The sequence below is a fragment of the Procambarus clarkii genome, chromosome 52 (assembly GCF_040958095.1).
Source record: "Procambarus clarkii isolate CNS0578487 chromosome 52, FALCON_Pclarkii_2.0, whole genome shotgun sequence".
Classification (NCBI taxonomy): Eukaryota; Metazoa; Arthropoda; class Malacostraca; order Decapoda; family Cambaridae; genus Procambarus; species Procambarus clarkii.
The window spans coordinates 16,766,930-16,777,893 of record NC_091201.1 but is presented as its reverse complement, the minus strand read 5'-3'; the positions used below and the strand labels follow the sequence as shown (position 1 = coordinate 16,777,893).

The window sequence follows — 10,964 nt, the reverse complement described above, 5'->3', positions numbered from 1 at the left end:
CCTTTCATCTCCAAAACCAATTATTTCTTGTCTCAACAATTAAAAATCTTTTCAGCACTTTGTGACATGACAACCAGCGGACTTGTGTGTTGATGGTACATCTGTAAACTGATTATCCATAACTGTCAACAACTGGCTGAATTGTCGGTGGTTGAGAGCCCGGCTTCTGTTATAGTTCACTGTCTTTGTGACCAAACTAACCACATGATCCAATTTTAAAGTCTTCGAACACAAATTTTGCTGATAAATAATGCAGTAAAAATGTGCAAATGATGAATGTGGATGTGAGTTTTCTATTTTTGTTCAGTACTTGGCAGCAACACCATTATGTGTTGGCAGCACCGTAGGTAGATAAGCATGCAAGTTTACTCATAACTAAACCATAGTCATGCAGAACCTGCTCGACTTTCCCCAAGATGTCCCGGCTTTTTGTACTGTCATGCATGGGGATCAGTTCAAGCAGTTCTTCATAAATATTAAATTCACTGTCACAGACCCTGATGAAGACCACAAGCTGTGCTGTTCCAGTGATGTCAACGGTCTCATCAATAGTAATAGAAAAGTGTTCAAATCTTGATGATGCGGCCTTCAACTGTTGTTTCAAATCATCTGACATTACAACAATCCGTTCAGTAACAGTGTTCCTGGTTAATGAAATATCTTTGAATAAGTGCACTTTCTCTGGACACACAATTTGAACCGTTCTTACAAGACATTGTTTTACAAAATCTCCCTCACTGTAAGACTCCCCACTCATGGCGATCATTGGGTTGAGTTCACAGCTTGCAGTAACGGAAGCAACATTCCCTTTCTCAATGTTCGTAAAACAGGTCTGTTGCTGTCTCAAGTTACCCTTCAATTCCTTGAGTCTTGAGACACGCATTTGACCTTCATATTTATAGTAAGATCGATGATTCGTTTCATAATGTCTTTACAAGACGTGTTCTTTAGGCGTGGCAATGCTGTTGTTGCTAATTAAACATTGTATCTTTCCATTCATCGTTACGCACAAATACTGTAATTCCCATTTGTCTTGAAACACTCGACTTTCTTCGATCAGTTTCCTTTTTCTCTTAGCAGGAGGAACACGAGCTGTTTTAAAGATGATGTTGAATCTGAAAAATAAAAAAATTACATTAGGAATAAAATCACCGACTAAAATATTAAAACGAAACTAAGGCTAGATGGTTAAGGCTTAACAGTTAACGTTATGTCTATTTTAAGAAGACTTGCCTCTCTTGCCTCACAGCTGCATTCGTGTTTCTATTGTGCTTTTGAGATCTATTAAAAGGTAATAGTTTAAATTATAAAACTATAATTTTGGGCCATTAAATGACCAAATCACAATATCGTTTGTGCGAGCCGCATACGGGCCGCAGGTATGCTAGCAAAGGGCTGCATGGGGGCCGCAGTTGTGCTTGCAAAGGGCTGCATGCGGGCCGCAGGTGTCCTTGCAAAGGACCGCATGCAGGCCGCAGATGTGCTTGTAGTGGGCCGTATGCGGGCCGCAGGTGTGCTTTCAGTGGGCCGCATGCGGGTGACACGCCTGCAGTAGTCTACACAATATAGACTATGACACTGCTGCCTGCTTTTACCGGCCTCTAGGCAACAATTCTCTCGGGAAAGTCGCCTACAATTCGGCCACTTGTCTTCCGGACTGACTGTTAGGGGGGGGGGGGTGTGCTCGTCTTGGGGGGGGGTGTGCTCGTCTTGGGGGGGGGGAGGGGGAGTGGTATGTGATAGTGTTGGCTGGGGGAGGAAGGGAGAGGGAGGAGAATATAGTTGTGAACCTCCACATTACGGAGCTCATATATGGCGTCTCATTCTGGCCTCCAAACTTATACATTTACATGTAACTACTTGCCATTTGTCCTCGCGGATGCAGTGTGAATGTCAATAGAGTATTTGATTAGCATTATAGGTGGTTGGGGCCAAATTCACGAAGCAGTTACCCAAGCACCTACGAACCTGTTCATCTTTTCTCAATCTTTGGCGGCTTTGTTTACTATTATTAAACAGTTAATGAGCTCCGAAGCACCAGGAGGCTGTTTATAACAATAACAACAGTTGATTGGGAAGTTTTCATGCTTGTAAACTGTTTAATAAATGTAACCAAGGCCGTCAAATATTGAGGAAAGATGTACACGTTCGTAAGTACTTGCGTAACTACTTCGTGAGTCTGGAGCCAGGAAAGCACCCTGGAGCAAACATTACTGAAGAAAGTCGCCATTTCGTGAGACATGGACGCTAATTTGGAGACATGGAAGCTCTTTTGTGAGTTATTTACTAAAATATGTATTTTAAGGTAATTACAGACTGATATTACTGTTATTGCTTCTGTTAACTATACCAAAATGTTTTGGTATAGTTACAGGTTTAGTATAGAGTATGTATATAGTGTGGCATAGAGACGAAGATAGGGAGTTCCCGCTCCCCGGGACATTTCCCCAGAAGGTACAGCATGCAAGCTAGACGGTACATAGTGTCAAAGTAGGTATTACAAGCACCAACTACGTCAGTTAAGCGATGGTGAAGACACGGACTCGGCAACTGAAGCGTAACCCCTTCATAGCGGTCGGTGAGTATATGAGTATACTCACCATTCACTAGCAGGAGTGAGTTGTAAGCATACTCATCACTCACCCCTGGCCGGGAAGTCCTGCCCATACAAGCACTCGGCTGCCATACACAGTGGCATCACACCACCGTGTTATATCTCTGAGGAGATATCTGAAGCAGGTCGCGGCCGGTGGGTGGAGGAGCGCGTCTTGGGCTGTCCTATTCATTTCCTATTCCACCTCTCCTCGTGGCCCCATCCCACCCATCCTTCTGCCCCTCTGCTATGCTCTCGTGCCCTTCTCAACCTCCAGGGCCACGGATCTCTCACACTTGTTAGTGATGCTGGTAATAACACTCCCCGCCAGAGCCACCATCACTCCCAGGGTCTCAGCCTCCTTGGTGGAGGCGGGGGAGTGTGTGTTCACCTAGATGTGTTCACGTAATTGTGCTTGCGGCGGTTCAGCTCTGCTCTTTCGGCTTGCCTCTCAACTGTCAATCAACTGTTACTAACTACTAACTCCCCACCCCCCCCCCTCCACACACACACTCCCAGGAAGCAGCCCTTAACAGCTGTCTAACTCCCAGGTACCTATTTACTGCTATGTAACAGGGGCATCTGGGAAGAAACTTTGCCTATCTGTTTCCGCCGGTGCCGGAAATGGAACCCGGGCCACAGGACTACATATGCAGCGTGCTGTCCACTCAGCTATCAGCGCCCATAACTCAGCCACACCACCACCCAGTTTGGCAGGGTGGTGTTGAGGGAGTGTGGTAGGTGTTGCCCGCTGACACCACACGAGGAGGACACGTTGTGGGGAAAACTGGCCTGTGAGATTTATATATTTATTAATTGATATTAATTGATACAGGTATTTATTTTTACGTTATTTTTTTTTATTTAGATTGTGGACTGCATGATGTTTAAAGTCCCACAAATCGCTTTCTACACATTCTGGGGGATTGATGGTTTATATATATAGTCTATCAATCAAAATTATAGATTAGTAGGCATTCACTACAGTATAAGACTACTTATGTTAGTAACTAAAATACAGTTTATCTGTATGGATGATGCCTAGACAACCAGAAATGAACACGGATGAAACACGCCAGTCGATACTCTTTGTGGATGAGACTGACTTCACCACATGTACTAGTTGCTAGGTAACTACAGTTAATTCCACTTAAATTACACCTGTCTTGTGCACATGAACTCGGACAGCTCTAAGAAGTCATAGATTAGCTTCGGTTCTATCGCTTCTGAAATTTTTTCACACACAATTTAGTCTGTTATGTAGTTCTTTGATCTTATCACAGTAATACCTTATTTTGACCTAATACCTTATGTCCTTATGATGTTGGGTAATTGTTTTCCTCTTGGGGATGGCGTGATTTGCTGCTCTATGTATTGCATTTGTTAAATCCTTTTCCATTTCTTCGGTGTTGTCAGGAGGAGTGTAGTTTTGGTGCCAAGTTTCGAGATCTTCTTGAAACTTCGTCCAATCTGCTTTGATAAAGTCCCATCCGGGCTCGGGAGCTGGAGGTCTAGGAGGTAGTTCTATATTAATAACTGTTCTTGTAGCAAAGTGGACACTAGTCAGAACATGATCAACTGACCAATGACACAACTCATAAATACTGGTGGACACAAACGTGAGATCCAGCTCCAACGCCAGTGTGGGTTGGTTCCGTCGAGTTGAGCAGACTGACTTCAGACACTTCATTCAAAAGGTGTTCAATACGTCTTCCGTTTGCGTCTGTTCTTTGGTGAATAAAGTAGTAATAATTCACTATGAGCGTTGAAGTCTCCCGGGATGATAGTAGGTGTGGTGACTGCTGTTTCAAAGATTGCAGAGATCCATATCCTGTTCTCAATGGTTCCTGTATACATTGTAGACGGACAACATTGAATTCCTCATAGTGAGATTAACTCCCATAATTTCGACGTTCTCACCAAAGTCAGACAGGTCTTTTATTGCCGTGGCATTCATATGATTTCTTACTAGTATTGAAGTGCCTCTGGTGCCACCTTGTGCAATTAGGCAGTGGAAATCTTGATATCCTGGGATAGTGATACTTCTTTCAATCCTGGTAAGTGTTTCTTGAAGTAAAACAATATCACTGTTGTCCCTGAGAAGCACTGCTCTGAGTGTATGTGCTTTGGTTTTGAATCCTTGGATATTCCATTGTATAATCTTAAGATTGTCCATTATTCTGTTGAATCCATTGAGTCCATGGCGGTTTCTAATGTGGTGATTTCCTCGACGGCTTGTGTCTTCTTTGTTGGAGTGGAGACTGCCACTGGGTGCTGGCACAATTTAGTTTCGTCACATTCTTCGACTTCTACTTCGTCAAACGCTTCAAGTAGGACTTGTAGAAGTGTCGAAGAAATAAGTTCAGTAGATTGTTTTTAGAACTCTGTTAACATTTTCTTCCTTGACTGAGGGAGACGATGAATGATTGATGAAGACTAAGCCACCCAAAAGGTGGCACGGGCATGAATAGCCCGTAAGTGGAGGCTCTTTGGAGCCATTATCAATAGTTGATACTGGAGATGTGCAAATGGATGGATTTTTTCGGGGGGTGGGGGCAGGTTTCGGAGGTCAAACTATACCAAGAGAGATGAGTTAGTGAAGGCCTCTAGATCTTCCGTTTTTTCTTAGTCCGAGTCTTGCTGCGAGTTAACATGACTGTGAGGTCATTGGAGGTGGGTGATGTGGCCTCCACGAGGAGATATTGTACAGAGTAGGGAAAGTGTCGAGGCGATGGGGCTCTGACTGAGATTTCCTCGTCTGAGGAGTCCGTGGTGTAGTCCGTTGTTGGTGGTTTTGGTCTGACAGCCTGAGGGTGGCTCTGGAGTCGATGAATTGTGGTAGACGCTGGTTCGGTCACGTTGGTGGTGGGAGAGAGCAGGTCTGCAAGCGCCTCTGCTGAGACGGTGATGGTGATAGCTTTTGGGGCTGGATTGGAGATGCTGCTGTTTGTGCAGACTGGGTCTTCAGTGGAGCTGAAGTCTGAGTTGAGATCGACCTAGTGATCGACCTTTTGGAAGTCTCCTGTGTGACTAGCGGAAGTAGTAACACTTGCGTTCACTGTGATGTGATCTATGCCATTGGCTAGGTACAGCACATTCAGTTCCCAGATGAATTGGTGGTTGTCTGGTCCAGCAAGCCTCTCCGCTAGTCATATAAGACCAAAGATATACCAAGACCAAGGTGCAAGGGACAGCGAGGGTGCTGGTTGAGCCTTGGGTTGCTATTGTGAAGGCTGGGTCATGGGTCCCCAGTGTGAAGGCTGGGCCATGGGTCCCCAGTGTGAAGGCTGGGCCATGGGTCCCCAGTGTGAAGGCTGGGTCATGGGTCCCCAGTGTGAAGGCTGGGTCATGGGTCCCCAGTGTGAAGGCTGGGTCATGGGTCCCCAGTGTGAAGGCTGGGTCATGGGTCCCCAGTGTGAAGGCTGGGTCATGGGTCCCCAGTGTGAAGGCTGGGCCATGGGTTCCCAGTGTGAAGGCTGGGCCATGGGTCCCCAGTGTGAAGGCTGGGCCATGGGTCCCCAGTGTGAAGGCTGGGCCATGGGTCCCCAGTGTGAAGGCTGGACCATGGATCCCCAGTGTGAAGGCTGGGCCATGGGCCCCAGTGTGAAGGCTGGGTCGACTGGTGGGAGGAACCACTGTTTGGTAAGACTGGGAAGTCTTCTGGTTGGTTGGAGAGAGATGAGGTGTTAGGTATAGCGTCAGGGGCTCTGGGGCAGGGTTAGTAGGGTTGACTTTCTTGGCTTCATCCTGGGCCTTGATTTTGTCCTGTCTGCAGGGGCAGCTGGGTGAAATTGCAAGGTGAGCGCCGTTGCAGAGCAGGCAGCGATGGGTTGTTGATTTACAGATGGCGTAATGATGGTCACGGGCGCAAAGTCTGCACTTCTGGACGGGGTGCTGACATTTGTTGGTGGAGTGGGAGAGCTCATAGCACTTGAAGCACTGTGAAACCTTGTGTGGCAGCCTGAGTGGCCATAGCTGCTGAGGTGAAAATTATCTTCGTTGTTGCTTTATCTTCACTGCAGGACACAATGGCAGACACACTCTTGTTCGGGTGTTCATACTCAATATTCATATTGATCTCACTTTCTGTGCGGTCAGTTATCTATGGGCTGGTCCTGCTGAGGGAGACAAGGGAGGCACAGGTATACGTGAGGCAAGAGAGAGGTGAGGAGGAGGAAATCTTAGATGAAGGCAAGAGCAAAGCGAAAGATAGGGACGGGATAGGTGTAATAAAGGAAGTAATAGGAGTAAGAATGGGAACGTAAGATAAATAGGGGAACGAAAAGGAAAGAGTAAAAATGATGGGTAGGGTTATGTTAGGTCACGTTTGTTAGAAAGTTTAGAACATTTGAGTATATACTGTGAAAGGGAAGAGTCTACAGCAACAAAGCCAAGACATGGCTTTGTTGGGTAGGTTGTGTATCAGAGCTGATTCGACAAGACGGCGTCTATGTAGAGTAGAGGCAGGAAAGAATATTTTACAAGAAGATCAATCAATAGGATGATTAGAATTCCAAACATGACAGAAGAGAGCATTGTTTGTGACTGCAGACTTAACACTTATTTTGTGTTCCTTTAGTTTGTTTAAAGTGTACGGCTAGTTTCCCCAAGTACTGGAGAGGACAAGACAAACAGGAAATAACGTAGACACCAGCAGTATTAGAAGCTGGAGAAGTGTGAACAAGACATATTGTTCAACTGATGTATACCCGCTGACAGCACGCGAGGAAGACATGTTGTACCACTGATGTATACCCGCTGACAGCACGCGAGGAAGACATGTTGTACCACATGTATACCCGCTGACAGCACGCGAGGAAGACATGTTGTACCACTGATGGTACAACATGTCTGAGCAGCTTCAGACATGTTGCTTCCGACATGCTCCAGCTGAGCATGTCGGAGCAGCTTCCCCGCTGTTAGCACTCACATACTGGAATTCCAACATACGCTCAGCTGACTCCTGACCGAAATAGAGTTATGGATAAGCATGAAAATTTTGTCTTTAATAATGTTAAACTTCAAGATCTCGTATATCACGCTTTTCCATCTTAATTTTTCTTCTTCATGAAGCTGTTTTTTAGATGATTATCTCGGGTCGTTGAATATTTATCAAGGACGGAACATTTGGTGAGCTGGTTGAGTGCGGGCCGGGAGTGTGGGCCACTCTGCCTCTCTCCTCCAGGCCACTGTGGGCCATAATGACACTATCACCCGCATCAAGTTTGAGACCAGCATTCTGCATGACAACGTCATATATTCCCTCAGTATTACTGCGGTCGCCTCAACTAGTACGTTTTTAGTCTTGATTATGCGGCCAACAGACCTTGTATACTGTTGCAAATCTGAAGTGATTCGAGTGGCAGTGCTTACTCGCACTCGGAGTCCCCGCGGGTTCCTAGTGCAGGTACCCGCGGGTTCCTGTTGCAGGTACCCGCGGGTTCCTAGTGCAGGTACCCGCGGGTTCCTAGTGCTGGTACCCGCGGGTTCCTGTTGCAGGTACCCGCGGGTTCCTAGTGCAGGTACCCGCGGGTTCCTGGTGCAAGTACCCGCGGGTTCCTAGTGCAGGTACCCGCGGGTTCCTGTTGCAGGTACCCGCGGGTTCCTAGTGCAGGTACCCGCGGGTTCCTGGTGCAGGTACCCGCGGGTTCCTAGTGCAGGTACCCGCGGGTTCCTAGAGCAGGTACCCGCGGGTTCCTGGTGCAGGTACCCGCGGGTTCCTAGTGCAGGTACCCGCGGGTTCCTGGTGCAGGTACCCGCGGGTTCCTAGTGCAGGTACCCGCGGGTTCCTGGTGCAGGTACCCGCGGGTTCCTAGTGCAGGTACCCGCGGGTTCCTGGTGCAGGTACCCGCGGGTTCCTAGTGCAGGTACCCGCGGGTTCCTAGTGCAGGTACCCGCGGGTTCCTAGTGCAGGTACCCGCGGGTTCCTGGTGCAAGTTGCCGCGGGTCCCGCCAAGTGGGAAGCTGCTGCAAGACATCAACTCTGGTTCCCTGGGGTAGAGTGCCGTCTCCGTGGCGGCAGCAGCCCCGGAGTTTGTGCCTTCATCAATGTGTGGTTGTTGATGGCGTTACAGGAGCTGGAGGAGGACTTTCATGCTGGTGCAACACGCCCTTCATGGCCGCCCTCGCACGGTTTGGTGTTCTCATTTGTAAATAATTTGTTTATTGCTGCGTGTGCAGCGTCACAAGAGCGGGCCACTGACACACTCTGACATGTGACGTAAGAACCGTTATTCTAAGGACTATTTTGAGCGGCGTTACCTCAAAGAGCTGTCGCAGAGAGACCGCATACAGCCCCGCTCCTGTGCCGGGTAAGTCCACTACGGGGTCGCCATAACCCGTGCTGCTTGGAACTTTTTGTTCCCAGTAGCTGAAACTAAAACAAAAACATCAACAGCAGCGATAGTTAGTACGAAACATTATTACTAGTTGAGTGAAGCGACACTTAGTCTACTGCAGGTCGAGTTCCGCAGCACTCACAGCCTGCCACAACACTCACAGCCTGCCACAACACTCACAGCCTGCCACAACACTCACAGCCTGCCACAACACTCACAGCCTGCCACAACACTCACAGCCTGCCACAACACTCACAGCCTGCCACAACACTCACAGTCTGCCACAACACTCACAGCCTGCCACAATACTCACAGCCTGCCACAACACTCACAGCCTGCCACAACACTCACAGTCTGCCACAACACTCACAGCCTGCCACAACACTCACAGCCTGCCACAACACACACACACAGCCTGCCACAACACTCACAGCCTGCCACAACACACACACAGCCTGCCACAACACACACAGCCTGCTACAACACACACAGCCTGCCACAACACACACAGCCGCCACAACACTCACAGCCTGCCACAACACTCACAGCCTGCCACAACACACACAGCCTGCCACAACACACACAGCCTGCCACAACACTCACATCCTACCACAACACTCACAGCCTGCCACAACACACACAGCCTGCCACAACACACACAGCCTGCCACAACACACACAGCCTGCCACAACACACACAGCCTACCACAACACACACAGCCTGCCACAACACACACAGCCTACCACAACACACACAGCCTGCCACAACACACACAGCCTGCCACAACACACACAACCTGCCACAACACTCACAGCCTGCCACAACACACACAGCCTGCCACAACACACACAACCTGCCACAACACTCACAGCCTGCCACAACACACACAGCCTGCCACAACACTCACAGCCTGCCACAACACACACAGTCTGCCACAACACACACAGCCTGCCACAACACACACAGTCTGCCACAACACTCACATCCTACCACAACACTCACAGCCTGCCACAACACACACAGCCTGCCACAACACACACAGCCTGCCACAACACACACAGCCTGCCACAACACTCACAGCCTACCACAACACTCACAGCCTGCCACAACACTCACAGCCTGCCACAACACTCACAACCTGCCACAACACTCACAGCCTGCCACAACACTCACAACCTGCCACAACACTCACAGCCTGCCACAACACTCACAGCCTGCCACAACACTCACAGCCTGCCACAACACTCACAACCTACCACAACACACACAGTCTGCCACAACACACACAGTCTGCCACAACACTCACAGTCTGCCACAACACTCACAGCCTGCCACAACACACACAGTCTGCCACAACACTCACAGCCTGCCACAACACTCACAGTCTGCTACAACACACACAACCTGCCACAACACACACAGTCTGCCACAACACTCACAGCCTGCCACAACACTCACAGCCTGCCACAACACTCACAACCTACCACAACACACACAGCCTGCCACAACACACACAGTCTGCCACAACACTCACAGTCTGCCACAACACTCACAGCCTGCCACAACACACATAACCTGCCACAACACTCACAGCCTGCCACAACACACACAGCCTGCCACAACACTCACAGCCTGCCACAACACTCATAGCCTGCCACAACACTCATAGCCTGCCACAACACTCATAGCCTGCCACAACACTCATAGCCTGCCACAACACTCACAGCCTGCCACAACACTCACAGCCTGCCACAACACTCACAGCCTGCCACAACACTCACAGCCTGCCACAACACTCACAGCCTGCCACAACACTCACAGCCTGCTACAACACTCACAGCCTGCCACGACACTCACAGCCTGCCACAACACACACAGCCTGCTACAACACACACAGCCTGCCACAACACTCACAGCCTGCCACAACACTCACAACCTGCCACAACACTCACAGCCTGCCACAACACTCACAACCTGCCACAACACTCACAGCCTGCCATAACACACACAGCCTGCCACAACACACACAGCCT

The 10,964-nt window shown here is 48.9% G+C and overlaps 1 protein-coding gene across 1 annotated transcript; it reads right to left on the bottom strand.

Moving 5' to 3' along the window:
• Positions 1-325: 325 nt before the first annotated feature.
• On the bottom strand, positions 326-883 carry LOC138352143 (general transcription factor II-I repeat domain-containing protein 2-like). Its single transcript, XM_069304404.1, has one exon. It carries the CDS (start codon positions 881-883, stop codon positions 326-328), a length of 558 nt encoding a protein of 185 aa, XP_069160505.1.
• Positions 884-10,964: the final 10,081 nt, after the last annotated feature.

Excerpts from the sequence above, each read along its gene's own strand:
- LOC138352143 (XM_069304404.1), bottom strand. The coding sequence starts at position 883 with ATGCGTGTCTCAAGACTCAAGGAATTGAAGGGTAACTTGAGACAGCAA.